We start from the raw sequence: 20,118 nt of genomic DNA, 5'->3' as shown, positions 1-20,118 counted from the left end.
ACTCTGGTGGGAAAGACTTTAAAACAAAACTTACAACAGTTACTTTTCTCAACAACTGAAATTCAGAATAGTGTGATTAAGAAAAATATGTGAATTTAGAATTTTCTACAGTGAAAAGTTTTCGGAACTTCAGTATTCAAAAAAGTATACAAAAACTAGACGTTAAGAACGTATCCAATGAGCGAGCGAAGCGAGCATTGGATTGCGAAGCTATCTGAAATGAACTGTGAAAGCAGTTCCGGGGGTTAGTGAGCGCCAGCGAGCAGGGGGCCAAGCCTCCTAGTACTAATATATTTGTGGTAGTCTAGGTTAGTTGCAACTTTCTGTTGCAAAAGCCACAAAATCAAGCCTCGCCAACTCTAGTTTTATATTAAAAAATTATGATTTTAGTTTTTAAGAAGTACTTAGTGTTGTTAAGATACTTAATAAGGTTTAGATGCGGAAAGCCACCAAGTAAGGTATATATATATATACAAGAAGAAAATCCTTATTAAAATATTGTCGTGTCTTAATTTTTAAATTAGAACACTGAGTTAATGGGGAAAATCAGAACATTGGTTAATTCAATTTACACTTAACTGGTTAATGATTTTCTGCAACTAGTGCAAATAGGCACTGGTTCATTTAGTAAAAGTCGTCGATGTGTTGTTTTTATATGGCCAATACATAATCTGTTTCTGAAAGCTCTAGAGAGAGATTTTAAAGGCGGAAAATGTGATGGCTGGCTGGAGTTAATCCAATAACGCTACAAAATTTACACAATATAGACGATTAACAGAATATATCATATAAAAATATGAAAAGATTGCGTAATAAACCAAAAAGTTATTTTTAAAAATAAATAGTTTTGCTTCGTGGTTTTTTGTGCATTTCAGTAGAAACACTCAAACAATTTTGGGAATTACTTCCGGTGTTCATATTTTGTAACGAACAAAAAATATTTCTTTCATTTGTATATCAAAATTGTCCGTGTTACGTAGTGAATAAAAATACTTATTCCACTTGTATTTCGATACACTAGCTTACAGTATAAAACAAATTTCAATTAACCTTTGATAAACGACCTTTATGGCAAAAATCTTAATTTTCAAATTTCCCTTAAATTTTCAAAAAAATGGTAAAATATTAGAGAATTTTTACTATCTTAAATATTTTAATTATGCAACTCCTGCTTCCTGGTAGTAAAAATCTTTATGAATGCAATAATTCTACCATTTTTTTTAAAAAAAAAATAGGTCTAAATGTCTATTAACGGAAATTAACACAAGGAAATTTTTTAAGTTTTGGAACTCAGAGATTTTGTATAGCATTATATAAATGCATCATTTCTTTGTTGTTTTTGTGCTTAATTTCATAAGAAGAATAAAATAATGAGGCAAAATAATTACATATATTGTGTGTACTGCGTTGTTCTTAAGGTCTATTGTAACTGACAATTCTATGAGAATGCTAAAATCGTAACCATGTTTCCGGAATGCAAATAGAGTATCCATCCAATCGAAATTTGATCCATCCCACTTGTCCCCCTCCACCACTGGCCACCCACCCAATTTTTGTAGTACTTCCTGTAAAGGTTTGCTGCCAGATTTCTCAAGGATATCTGTAAAGATAAAGTAAAGTAATTTTTTACTTTATATAATTTATTAAAAAAGAAATGAGTAAATCAAAAATAAATACATAATCTTTCAAAAATCATGAATAGTTCTTAAGTTTTTTTTATTTAAAACTTAATATTTTTATTTTATATTTATCAATTTTATTAATTTATATTTTTTATTAAAAGTTTTCCAAACTGTTTAGAAGAAAAAAAATGCCATTTTGAATGATTTTTAAAGTTTTTTTTCAAACTTAAAATGAATGTAATGTAAATTATACAGTGTATTAAGAATATCTATACATTTTTCAACACTTAAAATTTTTCTGCATTAATAGGAGAAATATAGAATGCTTTCAAAAACTTCCCATGGAAAAAATTTTTTGAAAAATCCATATCTTTTATTTTTTAGATTCATGTTGCCTGATTTGTACAGTGCCTTAAAAATATATATACATTTCTGTAACTCATCAAACTAAATCCAAAATTTTCTGCAAAAATAAAGAAAATATTTCTTTTTTTTTAAAAAAAATTCTGATTGATGATACCTTATGATTTAAATTCGACTTCAAAGTGCTCTATCTCCTGAACAAATTATTAAATATTTTCTAAATTACAGCTTTTCTTGAAAACTGAATTAAAAAATATTAAAAAATTTCCTGATATAAAAACTGGTAAAACTTGATAGATTCTTTTGCGCTTATTTAGTATTTCTGGTCTTTCAAAGGTGTGCTGACTTTTACGTTCAGAGGAGCTCCATCACATGCCGAAAAATTCTATCTTGCTCAAATCTGCTAATAAAGTGATTTAGCGAAGTGATAATAATAAAAATCTAACTTTCAGTTAAATACTCATCCGAAAATTCAAGCGAAAGAGGTAAACTAATTTTAGTTGCGAGCCTACTGTTTTATTTTTTAAATTTTTTAGATTCAGGTGATAAAGGCAGTGTGCTTACATTGCTTAGACTGCAACATTCAATAAAATGGTGGCTTATTGCTTTAAATCAATGCACTACAACAGTTTTCATCGCCGATGGCGGGTCAACACTTGATAATATCCCTCTGAGAGAGGGGCGGATGTTGATTGTTTACATTTAAGATAGTTTTTATTTAATAATTTTAATGTAATTGTATTTAAACATGCCTTCAGAACAAAATACAGTTACATTCGCTGTATTGGGGTGACTTTAGGTGATGTCTCTAGACTCCCTGTTAACCTCTCGTCTATAGAAAGTCGCACTAACCCGAGAAAAATACACCACGGAAAATAAAATTAATAATTTTATGATCTTATGGTGATCTGGTACTATTTCATTTACGGATCCGAACCAGTCCGGAGCTCAGGAGTTGGGGTTCACTGCTTTAAATGAACTACAAGCTTATATCCAATTAATATTCATTATTATAAACATAGCATTTATCACGTTCATAGGTGCTTCCTCTGTATAAAATAAAACTACAACTGAATTCCGTAATTTTTTTCCAAACTAGGGGAAGGATTAATTTTCATGCAAATTACGCGTTAAGAAAAGGGTAGATATAATTTCAATTTATTCCTTAGTATTCTACCTTTTGGGCGAGAAGGCTACAGCAATAAATTCGAAAAATCCGATGGGCCACACGTCTGATTTTCTAAATAATTTAATTACTCAGAGAAACTTATCAGCAGAATGAAAATATTTTAGTGCAGATTACTATTTTTTTAAGTTCTCGCATGCTCGTATTTTGTGAAAATTTGAATTAAAATTAAAATACTGTCTGGCTATCGGGATATATCAATAATAAGAGTCGGTTGCTCTCTATTATTGTCTGAGACAGATGAAATCCGATGATACTAAACGTAGAGCAAAAAAAAAAAAAAAAATCATTACAAAACGGATGGTTTTTATTGCTAACTACTAAATGTGTAGTTTGAGTTTGTTTTTGCTTAATTGTTTGATGCAGATGGGGCACTGGTGACCTATTTTCATATTTTTATCAACCACTCTTATTACAAGTAAATATTATAATTTTGTATTTTTTAATTATAAAAAACAGCCTAATTGTTATTAAAAATATGTTATATAATTAATTGAATTTGTATTAAAATATGAAATCCAATGAAAGTAGTATGCATTTTTTTCCATTTATATTCAAACATTTAACAATAACTGATGTTGAAAATTAAAGAAATTTCAATGAATATTTGTTCTTCTTAGATCTAAATAGTCCAAACTTCCAAACAATAATTTGAAAAATTATTGCTTGAAAGTGAGCCGTATTTGGTAGATTTTACCTTTAACGCAGAAAAAGACACCCGTGTTTTCTGCTGTATTTCACAACCATAAATTATTAAAAAGCTAAACATAATAATTTTGCCTACTTTGACCTAAATTAATACAAAATAATCAAAAAAAGCTTTTGAAAAAAATATGTATGATGAAAATTCTGCGACAAAGGATAAAACAAGCAACGTTATCACTCGATCACGTGAAGTTGTTGTAGTCGTAATTATCTAAGTATCTTATTATATATTATCATATAAATAGACTTAATTCGGCAATCTAATATATAAATGAAGTAAAAATATCAGATATGAAATTTAGGCTCCTAGTAATTTTCTGAAATAATAGTCCTTTGTGCTTCTTTTCACTTTCGCATCCAACTTCTATTTTAAAATTGATGAGATGACGCTTCACTAAAATATTATCGAAAGACCACTTGCGGCCCTTTAGCTACGAGATGAAGACCCTTACCTTAGTACGACTAGTACGGCTACCTTAGTACGACTAGATTAGGGAATAGAGAGTTCGCCTCCCAAAAGGTGCCAAGGTTCGAATCCCAGCTGTGGTTGGTTGATACGAATTCAATTTCTGGCTCGCACTGACCTTAGTGTTGATATAAAAATATTCTCAGTGATAGACATTCATCGGTTAGAATCTTAAATAATGTGTTAGAATCCTCTTGCCGTCTGACTAACCATGAGAGATTTGGTTAGTTTTTCTCTTCATGTAACACAAATGCGGGCTAATTACACAAAATAGTCCTCCACAAAGGCAAGTTTGTCTCAATACTTGATTCAGGAATTCTTTTGTATACTGGATTGAGTTCGAAATTACACGACTAAGGAGTTGAACATTGATAGTCGTAACATTGATAGTACCTATTAGTTAAAACTCTACTTTGAAAAATTTGTCTATGTTTGCTTATGTGATTGCGCGCACTTCGAACTTTCGCAGTGTCCCCGGATGCCCCCTTTGGGGGCTAGGCGGGGTTAAGATAGTTGTTGATAGTCGTATACTCAGAATTGGATCTACTGTTCAACGCCGGTTATAAAACGAGCTCACGAAGCAGGCAGATAAAATTAGCAAATTTAAAATTTTGTTGAATTAAAAGGTAAATATCTCAGAAATTTAGACTGCATTTTTATTACATAGAATGAGAAATTTTTTTTTATACTGTTCTTGATATAAAAGGCATATCTTCAATTTTTGTTAAAATTTTATGAATATTAAATGCTATTTTGATTCATATTTTAATATTATTTTGAAAATTATTGTATTGAAAGTTATTGCAATGAAAAGTTCTTATGTTAATCAGATTACCATCCAATAATAATTGTTAGGTAAAAAGAAATTGAAATATTTTAATGATATTTTTTTAACATGGGATCATAGTGTTACTTTATCTGCAAAATAATTCATTTGAACGTACCTAAATCCAGGCATGAATTGTACATATCTTTCACCATTTTTATCGATTTTGGTTCAGATTCATCTGATGGTTTTTGTAGCAAACCTAAAAATTATATAAATTAAATCATCGTATAAGAATTCATTCTGAAACTATTTCAAAGTACATAACATTATTGTTGCATAACATAAAACAATGCTTTACTTTACAAACATATCAAATATCTAAGTTGTAAAAGTAAATTTTCATTTTATATATTTTATTTTCATTTTAAATTATTTATTTCATTTCAATTATTTATTTCATTTCAATTCATTTTCAATTTTAATTTTATTTGGATTTTTTTAAACTTTCATTTTGTTGTATTTCATTTTATTCAAAAGTTATATTTCTAAATAAAATACAATTAAAATACTTATTTGTGATGGATGATTGAAGGATACTGAGAATTTAGATTGAAATCATGATATAAATTTCGAATATATTTAAAAGACTTGAAGATAGATAGATATAATGATAAGTCATAGTTTTCAAAAACAAGATATTTTAACATCAAAATGTTCCTTAAGGAGTATTTCCAGATAGATCCTTTGGGAGTTTCAGAAGCTTTTCTGATATAGAGGTAGATTACGTCAAATGTCTTATGTCTTAATTGGAAATCATAGTGTTTTTTTCCAAAACAAGCTCGCCTAAATAAATTTAATATGTGGTTTGTATAGTTATAATAACTATATAGCATCAAATCCGTTTCTCGCGAAATTAGCTCAATATGTCGCCTTTTTCGAGTATAGCGAATAAAAATTTATTGACTCAACGTTAAAAGACTGGGGATAAGAAAATAAATTTGATTTAAAATTAATTTGCTTTAAAAGTTATGTTCCTTCTTCTCATAATTAAGGTTTCAATTTCCTGTAAGAAAGAATTTACGCTTTGAATTTCGTAAGAATACTTATCATACAAGTTTTTCTCTTCAGGAAGGAAGGGCAGTTTAATCTAAATGAGAAGAACTATTTAATAGCATTGATTTTTTACTCTTAATCGTGCAATTATAGCATAACCTTGAGACATTTTTAGATAATCCCTACAATAAAATTTCGGAATACACAGAAAAACTTCAACATTAGTAAACTGTAATAAAGAGTTTAAATCTTTACCCTGCCTGATTCTTGAGTGCCTGCACACTTGACTATGTACAATGTATTATAAATAATTATTAAAAGTATTTAAAAAAAAGCGACACAAAACATACCTTTCAGCTGGAGATTTAATACATCTCGGACTTGATGAAACACTGACATCATGGCTTTATCATCGGGAATAGAATGTTTGTTTATCCAACCACCGCATGCAAATTTGTAGAAATTATCACAGGGATTGACTTTCTCGTCTAAGATTTGTATGATTTCTTCAGCTGTAAAAAAATCAGTGTTAAAATTTTAACACGCATGTAAAAATTGATTTCACGAAGTCATAATCAAATGCAAGTTCTAAGCTTCTTGAACATACATCTTCTTTTTAGTAGCTTATTAAAGTTGCAAATTACATAAACCACAGATTTGTTCTTGGATTTATGGGACCTCAAGTGTTTTAGCATCTTCAGTTTCTGAAGCAACTACGATAGTTGAAAGTATCACACGCATCAAGTTGTTGTTGTTGTTGCCAATCCTTCGAGATCCAGCACCAGCTGGAACAAATTCATGAGTCCGTGAACCTTAGCAGAATCTAACATCAAAGGTGGTTGCAAGGTTAAGTTTTTAAATTCTAGATTCATAGAAGCAAGAATATGATTGAGAGCAGCAGGATTGATCTTGCATATGGTACTAGTAGGGAAGATCTAGCTCCCAGACTCAAAGGTCATATATTTCATGCTTCCGCTAATGAGTCGCGAGGCAGCAAGTATCAAGAAAGAAGAATAAATACAATTTTTTCTTTGAGTTGACGCAAAATTAAGTAATATTAAAAACACGTGATTCATCCTCAACCCGCGAGTTAGATTTCAGTAAAATAACTGTGGAACCCGAATAGTTCTATCTGCATTCAAATGGATCATATATTATACGCATATAAAATCTGCAAAATAAAAGACTAAAATGGAAAGGGTAGTTTTAAAATTTCAAATCAAATTCAAAATTCTATGATTTAAGTCAAAGAAGTGATAAGTTATTCCGGAAAAAACAACAGCAGAAAAATTACGAAAAATAAGCAACATTCTGTTTTTAGTTATTAAATTAAAATGATTGTTTTTTTCCAATGCCCACCTTTGTTAACATCCGTCAATTCAGGCGTATGCAAGGCGATTTTGTTGGCCTCTTTTTCAGAGGCACCATATTAGGTGGGCCAATATCGCTCCCACAGTGAGGACAGATAGTACAGAGAAGGAAAGAACATCCATGCCTTGCCCGGGACTCGAACCCAGAACCTTTCTGATGCGAGGACAGTTCCCTGCCCCCTACACAGACCGGTCGGCTTAAAATGATTGTAGATAAAATAGATTTTATAGAAATAAATTAACTTTTTCGTCAAGTATCAAAACATCTGGACCTACAGAGTTGTCTTAAGTGTAGTTTAAGTGTAATACTGAAACTTTCATTACCTGTTCTCACACAACCGGGTGTTGTACATATAGCTTCTTCATTTGCCTCCTGCACAAATCTTGGAGAATTTAAGGGTACAAACCTGGTTTGTATTGCCTCTGTAAGGAAACATTAAACATTTTAACAATTCTAGTATGAATAGGTTTACAAAAATGTACCGTATGAGCTCCCTAAAGTGAAATGGAGTTTTTGTTTAAGAACTTTTTGCACAATTAAAAATATATAGTATATCAAAATAAAGTATTCTTCGTTTATTTACCGTTTTTAAAGTTTAATCAAGTAGATCAAATTACTGTCCTATATTTTAACTTAGATCGCATAAAACAAAAAATTAACGCCAAATTCTGATCTAACGGAATGGAATTATTTTGAGAACTAAAAAATATAATTCAGTAATAAAAAATAGCATTGTTTTTTTAAAAAAATAGAAGNCAACTATGATAATATGTATAATTAACTATGTTTTAGTTGAATTTATGAACTGTTACAATTGACCCCGTAAGTGGGGACAATTGTAACAAGTGCACGACTGTCAAAAATTGTTAATAACTAATATAATAACATTTAAAATAAGGTTTTTATTATTTTCTTCTAGTAGAGGATAGTCTACTTTACTCGTCTGTCAATTAATACTAATAATATATTGGATTTTTTGTTAGTTAAAAATAGTTAAGTAAAAAGTGTTACAATTGACCCCACTCTCCCCTACTGTTCTAGATATAAAAGGCATATTTGCAATTTTTTAAACATTTTATGAATATTAAATGCTATTTAGAATAATATTTTAATATTATTTAGAAAATTGTTGCATTGAAAGTTATTGCATGAAAAGTTCTTATGCTAATCAGAATACCATCTAATAATAATTATTAGGTAAAAATAAATTAAAATAGCTTTATAGATATTTCTTAACATGGGATCATAGTGTTACTTTATCAGCAAAATAATTCATATGAACGTACCTAAATCCAGGCATGAATTGTACATATCTTTCACCATTTTTATCGATTTTGGTTCAGATTCATCTGATGGTTTTTGTAGCAAGCCTGAAATTTATATGAAATTAAATCATTATGTATAATTCATACTGAAATTATTTCAAAGTTCATACCATTATTGTGACGCAACATAAAACAATACTTAACTTTAGAAACATATCAAATATCTAACTCGTAATAGTTAATTTTCGTTTAACATATTTTATTTTCATATTAAATTATTCATTTTATTCTAAATTATTTATTTCATTTCAATTCGATTTTAATTTTTATTTTATTTAGATTTTTTTTCACTTCCGTTTAATTTCATTTCATTTTATTCAAATGTTATATTTCTAAATAAAATACAATTAAAATACTTATTTGTGATGGGTGATGCTCATTCGCTTTTTAATGAACAATTTTGTAGAACAATAATAACAATTCGTTATAAATGATACTGAGAATTTAGATTGAAATCATGATATAAATTTTGAATATATTCAAAAGACTTGGAGATAGATAGAGATAATGATAAGCCATAGTTTTCAAAAACAAGATGTTTTTACATCAAAATGTTCCTTAGGAATATTTCCAGATAGATACTTTGGGAGTTTCTGAACCTTTCCTGATATAGAGGTAGATTACATCAAATGTCTTGTGTCTTATCTGGAAATCATAGTGTTTTTCTCCAAAACTAGCTCGCCTAAATAAATTTAATGTTTGGTTTGTATAGTTATAATAACTATATAGCATCAAATCCGTTTTTCGCTATATTAGCTTAATATGTCGCATTTTTTGAGTATAGCAAATAAAAATGCATTGACTCAACGTTGAAATATTGGGGATAAGAAAAGAAATTTGATTTAAAATTAACTTGCTTTGAAAGTTATGTTCCATCTTCTCATAATTAAGGTTTCAATTTCCGGTAAGAAAGAATTAACGCTTTGGATTTCTTAAGAATACTTATCATACAGGTTTTTCTCTTCAGGAAGAAGAGAAGAGAACCATCAAATGGAGAATGAACCTCAATAAGGAGAATTGTATTGATTTTTCCCTCTTAATCGTGTAATTATGACCTAACCTTGAGACACTTTTAGATAATACCTACAATAAAATTTCGGAATGCACAGACAAACTTCAACAATAGTAAAATGTAATAAAGAGTTTAAATCTTTACCCTGCCTGATTCTTGAGTGCCTGTACACTTGACTATGTACAATGTGTCATAAATAATTATTAAAAGTATTTAAAAAAAGCGACACAAAACAAACCTTTCAGCTGGAGATTCAATACATCTCGGACTTGATGAAACACTGACATCATGGCTTTATCATCGGGAATAGCATGTTTGTTTATCCAACCACCGCATGCAAATTTGTAGAAATTATCACATGGATTAACTTTCTCGTCTAAGATTTGTATGATTTCTTCAGCTGTAAAAAAATCAGCGTTAAAATTTTAACACGCATGTAAAAATTGATTTCATGAAGTAATAATCAAATGCAAGTTATAAGCTTCTTGATTAAACATCTTCTTTTTAGTAGCTTATTAAAGTTGCAAATTACATAAACCACACATAGATTTGTTCTTGGATTTATAAGACCTCAAATGTTTTAGCATCTTCAGTTTCAGAAGCAACTACGATAGTTGAAAGTATCACACGCATCAAGTTGTTGTTGTTGTTGCCAATCCTTCGAGATCCAGCACCAGCTAGATGACAGGTGGTTGCAAGGTTAAGTTTTTAAATTCTAGATTCATAGAAGCAAGAATATGATTGAGAGCAGCAGGATTGATCTTGCATATGGTACATGTAGGGAAACATCCTAGCTCCCAGACTCAAAGGTCATACATTTCATGCTTCCAATAATGAGTCGCGAGGCAGCAAGTATCAAGAAAGAAGAATAAATACGATTTTTTCCTTGAGTTGACGTAAAATTAAGTAATATTAAAAACACGTGATTCATCCTCAACCCGCGAGTTAGATTTCAGTAAAATAACTGTGGAACCCGAATAGTTCTATCTGCATTCAAATGGATCATATATTATACGCATATAAAATCTGCAAAATAAAAGACTAAAATGGAAAGGGTAGTTTTAAAATTTCAAATCAAATTCAAAATTCTATGATTTAAGTCAAAGAAGTGATAAGTTATTCCGGAAAAAACAACAGCAGAAAAATTACGAAAAATAAGCAACATTCTGTTTTTAGTTATTAAATTAAAATGATTGTTTTTTTTCCAATGCCCACCTTTGTTAACATCCGTCAATTCAGGCGTATGCAAGGCGATTTTGTTGGCCTCTTTTTCAGAGGCACCATATTAGGTGGGCCAATATCGCTCCCACAGTGAGGACAGATAGTACAGAGAAGGAAAGAACATCCATGCCTTGCCCGGGACTCGAACCCAGAACCTTTCTGATGCGAGGACAGTTCCCTGCCCCCTACACAGACCGGTCGGCTTAAAATGATTGTAGATAAAATAGATTTTATAGAAATAAATTAACTTTTTCGTCAAGTATCAAAACATCTGGACCTACAGAGTTGTCTTAAGTGTAGTTTAAGTGTAATACTGAAACTTTCATTACCTGTTCTCACACAACCGGGTGTTGTACATATAGCTTCTTCATTTGCCTCCTGCACAAATCTTGGAGAATTTAAGGGTACAAACCTGGTTTGTATTGCCTCTGTAAGGAAACATTAAACATTTTAACAATTCTAGTATGAATAGGTTTACAAAAATGTACCGTATGAGCTCCCTAAAGTGAAATGGAGTTTTTGTTTAAGAACTTTTTGCACAATTAAAAATATATAGTATATCAAAATAAAGTATTCTTCGTTTATTTACCGTTTTTAAAGTTTAATCAAGTAGATCAAATTACTGTCCTATATTTTAACTAAGATCGTATAAAACAAAAATTAATGCCAAATTCTAATCTAACGGAATGGAATTATTTTGAGAACTAAAAAGTATAATTCAGTAATAAAAAATAGCATTGTTTTTTTAAAAAATCGAAGAAGGAAAAAGAAACAATGATTTTTTTGCTTTTGCTTAACTTTTACTATTGTTAAAAATAAAACTACCAATTTAATTCTGTATGGTCACAAAATAATGACATGTGTTTCCACTTCATGATTTTTTCCTTTACTTCACAAGAGTGGTTTTGAGGTAAGTACAGTGCAAAACATTTTAGTGTACTTGGTAGCAACTACTTTACACCAATATGGTGCTGAACCAAGTATGGTGCACAACACCAAGAATGTTCTTTTTATACTACTTGGTGTAAAGTAGCAGTCACGATTTTTTTTTGCATTCAGTTGCATCAAAATTTATAACTACAGTAAGATAAGATACACTTAAAAGTCAGATAAAGTTATTTTTACGTTGTAAAAATTAAGAATCATTAATTTAGATACATTAATTCTTAAAACAAAATTAGTTGGTATATAAAACATACGCATACTACAGAAGGAATTTAAAGGCTAATTCGAAATAGGTTTAACAGAACGGTAGCGAATAAAAAGTATACATGACAAAATCGCTTAATAGAGTTCCACAGAGATTTGAAAATTAAAATATAGATATCCTTATTACACAGCTAAAAATATAAGTGCATGTTCCTAGGGCAACCTTTTATTTTGATTTTATTTTATCAATCATCTAGGGAGAAATTTTCCTTCGTTAAGGACTTTTTGGATGGAACTAACTCGCATTTGCGTTACATGGAGAAGAAAACCTCTCACGAGCCTGATCGCAAGGGGACTCTCATTCATGATCAGTCTACCATCGAGGACATTTTACGTCACACTGTGGTCGGTACGAGCCGGGTACAAATAAAATTGCTGCTAAGAAATTTTTTAAACCAGCAAGAATAATTTACTTGTTACTTTTTTGTATATGTTTTTTGAGAAGATGTTACAATTTTAAAGCTAAGCAAACAAAGCTAAAATTTATAAATTTGATTATTACTTGATTTAATGGTCTAGAAAGTTTCCTTTTTTTCTATATATATATAAAAAAAATTCAAGTGCATATTTTTATGTTTTGTAGTGTTTGGTATCTAAAAATTATTTTAAAGCATTTTATGATTGACCATATTTAGTTCCAGACAGATATTGCCACTTCTAATTCATAACTAATATTAGATGCAGAAAAATTTTCTTAAACTTGATTGCATTATTGAGCAGTTTTTAAATATCATATAATACTCTTCTAAATTAAAATTTGTTTAATTTTTGCTGAATTTACCTTAAGGTGAATTTTGCGTTTTCATCTGGTAGTTTGGTCCAGATAGCCAGGTTGGCAAGGCGCTGGACTTCCGTTTGTGAGAAAGGGAGTTCGAATCCAGAAGGCAGAAGACCGTAAGTGTAGTAAATGGTGACAGGTACACGTTAAATCTATTGGGTCACAAAGTCCACCACATTCCCATAATACTTCATACCTCACCTCTGGAGGTACTGAATTGGAGATTGATCGTTGTCTGGGTCAGATCAAAACTGCGATGAGTGGATGAATGAATGGATGTATGAATTGGTCTGCGCTATAAACGGGTGTGACGTATGAGTGTGGTAGAAATCAAATTCTTGGCCATAGATGGCACCACAGGGAAATAAGAACAATCGCACCACTTGCCTTAAAGCTTACGACAACAAAATCTGTTAGTTTTCGCATGGTGAATTTTTGCTTTTCGTTTGTATTCGCTGCAAGATAAAACTATATAGTTTAAAAAAAAACTTACACATTCCTGATTTTTCTTTTTTCTCAATCTTTCACTGCATATAAATAAGATTATGTGTTTTTGGAGAAATTCGAGACCATTTGAATACGGATGTTAAAACTTAGTTCTGCCCTCAAAGAGCTTGAAAATTTTTAAGGACAATTAATGAAATTCGAAGTTAGTCCTCAAGATTTAAGGATACCTGGTCATCTCCGCTACATTAATACGACTCAAGCCAAATAATAAGGGCAGCATATTTTCCTTATTAAATGTTTTATCTAACGTTTCTATATCAAAGTTCGCTATTTTTTTCAATTTCTCTTCTATATGAAGCATACAATAGATGGTGGTTCTAAAATTTCTCCAATTTTAGGCTGTTTGTTGGATCAGAATCTTTATTTCCGCTGTGTCAATCTTTTGTTTTAAAGTATTTCTTTTAAAAATTCCATTGGCTACATTTCAGAAATTAACAAAACTGACGTTAACAAACCGATTTCGTTCATAACTCCACGAATCTCCGTTTGACCAGGTTCCAAACAGCAATAACCCCTTATTTTATCATGCCGAATAAATCATAAAGATTTATGAATTGAAATCCTATTTGTTCGATGAAGTGTTTGCCAATTTGCAACTTTGACATTTCTGTAAGGTAGAAGTTATTGAAGCAGCGCAAACTGACTGAAAAAGCAATATTCTTCTATATCTTTAATAAGATGCAACAATTACATATGTGGGAATTTAATTTCAGACTATGTCAACCTTTATCTATCAAAAGGTTCCTCACGATTGAGTCAAGTTAACGTGTGTTATATACTAGTGATTTGGTATTTAATATTTGTAGTGGTAGTTACGCTACATTACTCCTCTTCCAGAATTTTATCTGTGATAGAATTCGATGAATGAATACCGCTAGTTGATTCATGCTGTTTATTTATTTATTTCAATTTTTGCTCATTATATATATTTTTATCTTCCCAGCATTTCGCTCGATATTTTATTTTATAGCTTTTCGCTATTTTTTTTCATAATTTTTTTTATAGCTTTTCGTTATTATTTTTTCTTTCTTCATTATTGTTTTTTGACTGGGAGACTTTATTTACTTCATCGGAGTTTTTTTCTTTGAGCGGTATATTTTTAAACAAATCAACTGTTTCATGTGGATCAACCATCGATATTGGCATGTTCTTATCACGTCCACAGGTCACCATTGCAGAGATTTAATTTTAGACTATGTCAACCTTTATCTATCAAAAGGTACCTCACGATAGAGTCAATTTAACATGTCTTATATACTAGTGAATTGGTATTTAATATTTATAGTGGTAGTTACGCCACACATACTTTGAAATAGTTTAAAAAAAGTAAAATTGAACTTTTTTTTAATACTAAGAGCTTACCTATTTTTTTTCGGTAGTTGTGGCCAAAGACAGCTGGTATTGTCAAAGTCATCAAAAGAGATGTTACTATAAAAAAGTATAATGTTCTTTCGAATTTCATGTGATGATTCCCGCATATCGAGTTCCTGGAAAAAATGAAAAATCTCATACTTCTTTATGAATAAAAACAGCTTACTGTGGAATGTTTAAGTTTTAGATAGATCTCAAATACTAATATTTAAGAAAATCAACTGTGGAGTGAGTGAGTTTCTTTGTCATTTGATTCATAAATTGTATTCAAATTAATAATCTAATTTCGATATTTCAAATGTTTCCGTTTTTGTTGACTCATAATAATTCTCCCCAAAGTTCATACTGACTCTTATAACTGATTCTCATTTTAATAATGTTATAAGTTAAATTAAAATTTGAACGAAGTCGGTAAAATAGTTCTTGAGAAAAAAATTTTTATATGCGACATTTTTAAAATTTTGAACTCATGAATTTTATTACTAACTCATTTTACCCTACAAGATCGTGATTACTTACGTGATCATGTGATTCTCCTTTTATTTCTCAATCTATCACAGATAAAACTAGCCTTTCTTAGATCATACGGACGTGATCTTAGTGCGACACTCTCATATAACATCTCTGATAAGTACGCATAAACACGAAGTTTGCGATCCAGGGAAGCGCTTTTTCTTCATTCTGTAGGTCCTGATGTGGTTAAAATTTACTAGCTCAAAATGATGTAAGAATTTTTATGCCTTGCAATGCACAATAAAACTACTCCAGCTATTATAAAGTAAAATAACAGCTAAATATAAATAATAATTAGAAATTATTTTTTTCCAGAAAATTATATTTGGGTAAAAAAATTTCAGAAGTAAGTGCAAAAGTTTTGAAAAATTCAGAAAGAGAAATTAGCATTAAGTGACCTAACTTTCAACTACTCACATGAATAAAAAAAATGGAATAATATTTTTCTGATTGTGACTACCTCCTAGATATTTTGATGGTCATTAATCCAGATTCATTAAAAAAGGTATATTTTTTTAGGGTTATTTTTGTGCCCGATGCCGTAATTCGACAGGTAAGTCGAAGATTAACCTTTTGAAGCCATAAAATTATTTTTTAGAGCGATAAAATCCAACCAATAGAACTAAAGTTATTCAGGATGATATATTTTCTTTTGGATGATATATTTTTTTCACATTATCATTCATGGTGAAGGAGTTTAATAAAGTAATGTTGTATGTGCAAGGTTAACAAAGTCTTGGTTGATCGCTCATCGCCCTTTTAGACGTACTGAACATCTAATTGACACATTTAGCCACGAAACTAAAGTGAAATTGGATAGCGGCTTTGGGAAAAATGTAATAAATTCGTTGGCAGCTTATGACGATTTTTCTTTTGAACCTATTTCTAAGTTTTTGTCATCCCGTGTTGGCTTCAAGACGAGGCACGTTGGTGTTAGTTGCCCATAACACGATGGCCTTTTTCACATTACATATAGGATCCAAAACAAGATTTGAGTTTTCAAGATTTTCAGTATATTATATAGAAAGAACTTAATATCAATCGTTTTAAGCTAAGAAATTAAAAATAACATTATGTTTGAAAATATAATCAATAATTAGGTATGGAATTAAATTTAAAAAAATTAAGCATACTTACATTCCGATAAATTTGGATGAATGAAACTGCTCTCTTGGCGAGGAACTAAACATATTTTGGTACTTCTTATTTATATTCTTCTTATTTAAAAAAAGAAAAAAAACTATGCAATCTGCACCGAAAATATATTTAAATGATATCGCATGTGCTACATATGAAATACCTGTCAGAACATTTTACCATACTACATGAGGTATTTGAGGTAAGTAAACTTGTACTGCATTGTTTTATTGTATTTTTTCAGATTGTCCGTAATCAAATATGGGTTAGATAATCAAATAAATGACAGATAATGAAAAGATACACGACATAACGACTGATAAAAGGATTCGACGCGAATTCAAGGATTATGAATGACGGTAGCGAATTGTTCCAAATTGTTATGGCAACATCATAACTTAAAGATAAAATATTTTTTTTCAATACAACATTTATTTATCATAAAACAAGTACATGCTTCCATATAACACGATTTCTAGAAAACAAAATGTGTGTAGCTTTAAACTAAACTACTGCATCAAATACTTTATGTTAAAATTGGTGATTAAAATTGAGTATTTATAACATTTTTCCAAAAATATAATAATAATAATTACTATCATATATAAAATACAATTTAGGAAAAGATTTTATTTATAAATAGGTTACTCAATCATTAATTTGATTGCTACTGTAATCATGGTGATTTAGATAGGGAAAATCTAATGTTTTGGCTCTTTACTAAATGAAATGTGCATTTGACATTCTACATGAAATCAACTGTCATATTTTTTATCGAAACGATTGCCGTAAACTAGGTTTCTAATTTCCATATTTTATTGCATTATTTTAATCGCCATTGCAAAAGGCGAGTAACAATTTCACCAAACAAATATAATTTTGGATAATGTCATTCATAACCTTTACAAGAACATTTGCACCAGTTCTGTGCCTTATAACAAATAAACTCATGTCCTCAAATTATGGATAATACCAACTTCGCCAAATAAAGGTTCAGAAACGAAACAAACGTGACTTATTCATAAAGTCATTTTATTAAATAAAACAAAAAAGATGGTGTACGTATGATACCATTAATAAAGACTAAGATTTTTGATCCCTGGAGCAATTATAAAAGCGATCTCCTTTACAAAAACTTACTATTTCATGGTTGATATGGTATGGTAGTTAATACACTGTATGGCTCCCACGCAATGAAATAAAGATTGCTCAATGCCTAGGTATTCTGAGTATCAAATTATCGAGCTGATCTTGGGTGCTATTTGGGCAATTCCGAGTTCCTTGGATACTTCCACCTGAGCACGCCCATATTCCAGGCGGCAGATAATTCTATCACTTAAAAAAATCATTCATATACGTCCTCTGAGTTATAAATATATGATTTGGCACTAACCGGCTTACAGAATGATAGTGTACAATTTTACTTTTTTGCCACATTTCCTCATATACTCTTCTCTAACACTTTCGTAATTGTGACGTACTGTGGACGTCATATAATGGTTTCCGGTAAATTGCATAGTATTTTCGAAGATGTGTGTGTTAACTCTGCAAGTGAAATTTTTACTTTAGAATTCAATTTCTGAGTGATTCTGTTCTTTGAATATATGGGTGTATAATTCATCCTAAATTAAAATGCATGGGTGTATAATTCATCCTGTTTACATTTTAAAAAGTACTAAAATATTTTTTGACAAAATATTTCAATTAAATCAGATATGTTTATATGCTTTCTTTTTAAAAATGAAACTCCCTCATAGAAAATTCAGACAGGAATTCAGTTTTAATTTGCAAAATTGAGGGCACTTCTTTTAGCATAATTTCTTTGGATAAGATACATTTCCACTTGCATTCTGTTTTTTCGAGTAGAAGCATTCTTAAACATTTAATAACGAATAATATGCTCCCTACTTACATTTAAAAAAATACTATTAGATTTGCTTTGAAAAAAGATATCAGTAAAAAAATCGAACCCGTTTTTTCTTTATTGAAAACGGATGAATGGAAACGGAAATAGGTACTAAACTGATAACTCTAGGTACTAAACTCTAGGTACTAAACTGATTTATTTTATAGCAGTACTTTTGGAACAACTTTTATCTATAAAAAAATTCCACAAACTTAAGGCATTTTTTAGGATTGACTTAAAAAACATGCGTCAAATTTACTTTACAAAAATTACTAATAAATTTCTTGCAATCGAAATTCTGTGAAACTCAAATCGAAATGTTTCAGTAGAAAGAAAAGAATAATTATGTACCTTTTTTCCTTATTATTTATTTAATTTCTTTAATGATATAGTTAACGGGATAATTTTCTGAAATAATTTAAGTAACCAACAATTTTCTTAAAATAATGACAGTGAATATTTTTAGTCACGAATATCTTCTTTAATTATTCAGAAAAAAAACAGCAGGCGATACACACATTTCAGGGGGAAAGCTCCCAAATGTTATTTTATTTTTTATAGTTCTGCGTATTTTAAACGTTTATAGAGTGCACTAACTTTTGGGCGATCTAAAACGTCTAAAGGATAGTTTGGACAGTAATTCAATACATCCATATAAAACTTTAATCAGTTAACTTTTAAATTTCAATCTCCTTTGGAACAAAACTGGTTTTTTTTATCATCCATTTGCAATTTTAACACAATGCATGTTCCTAAAACACATGTTCATTTTGTTCAGCAACATATGTTTATAAAAAATATTTATTTAACACGGCGTACAAAAATATTGTAACTAAAGATATAAATCTTTAGTTACAAATGGCAAGTGAATAATGGCAATAAACTAAAGCAGATCAGTATACTTGTCAAAGGAAAAAGTTCATTAGTTTCGTTTCAAAAATCAAGATGGAAAACGTCGATATGTTTCAAGCGCCCAAATCAGTTAAGCATTATTTGGATAAGCTAACACGTGAGGGATGAACTAAGCAGATTTGAAAGAAAAACCACGCCAACAAAAAATAGAAACAAATGTAAAGTTGAAAAACAAAACGAGAAAACTGTGGTGGCCGAGGGGAGAGACGGAGGGCAGCTAGAATGGAAGAGAAGAGAGTAACTAATGTCCTTTACAAGAGAATCTTATTTCATATTGAATGAAATAAAGTTCCAGAACAATAAGATGGCATTTTGTGACAAGAATCAATGAAATTTCGGTTTATTGAAATTGAACTTGGGTCTAAGGATTAAACAATGCGCATCAATAGATGACTTATAAAATTTGACATGACGGCCATAACTCTCCCGTTCTCTTAATATGAATGCTAAAGTTCGCCTGGGTTTGCCCAATTTATCCAAAGTTGCATTAATGAGGTGTGTTAAAAATACACCACCGATTGCACTGATCTGCTAATTTGAGTTATAAAAAAGAATTTACAATATAATGACCAATTTTTATGTTATTTTGTAAACTGATTTTAGATAAATAGGAATACACATAAGAATTTTTCCCAAATTGGGCATGGACATCAAGAGAGTAATGATTATTTTGCATATTCTGAGGTGAAGCG

General features: G+C 30.1%; 1 protein-coding gene across 1 annotated transcript in view; it reads right to left on the bottom strand.

Moving 5' to 3' along the window:
- Positions 1-16,897, bottom strand: part of LOC107448923 (neprilysin-2) — a gene marked incomplete in the record, with an annotated part of 49,713 nt that extends 32,816 nt beyond the window's left edge. The window contains 6 exon segments of the mRNA XM_071181724.1: positions 1,389-1,600; positions 5,287-5,370; positions 10,111-10,272; positions 11,423-11,521; positions 14,950-15,074; positions 16,609-16,897. Of these exon segments, the coding sequence (XP_071037825.1) occupies positions 1,389-1,600; positions 5,287-5,370; positions 10,111-10,272; positions 11,423-11,521; positions 14,950-15,074; positions 16,609-16,661 (735 nt within the window).
- Positions 16,898-20,118: the final 3,221 nt, after the last annotated feature.

The sequence above is a fragment of the Parasteatoda tepidariorum genome, chromosome 1, assembly GCF_043381705.1.
Source record: "Parasteatoda tepidariorum isolate YZ-2023 chromosome 1, CAS_Ptep_4.0, whole genome shotgun sequence".
Taxonomy (NCBI): domain Eukaryota; kingdom Metazoa; phylum Arthropoda; class Arachnida; order Araneae; family Theridiidae; genus Parasteatoda; species Parasteatoda tepidariorum.
Note: the sequence above shows the minus strand (reverse complement) of the source record. Positions and strands in the feature narration are given on the sequence as shown.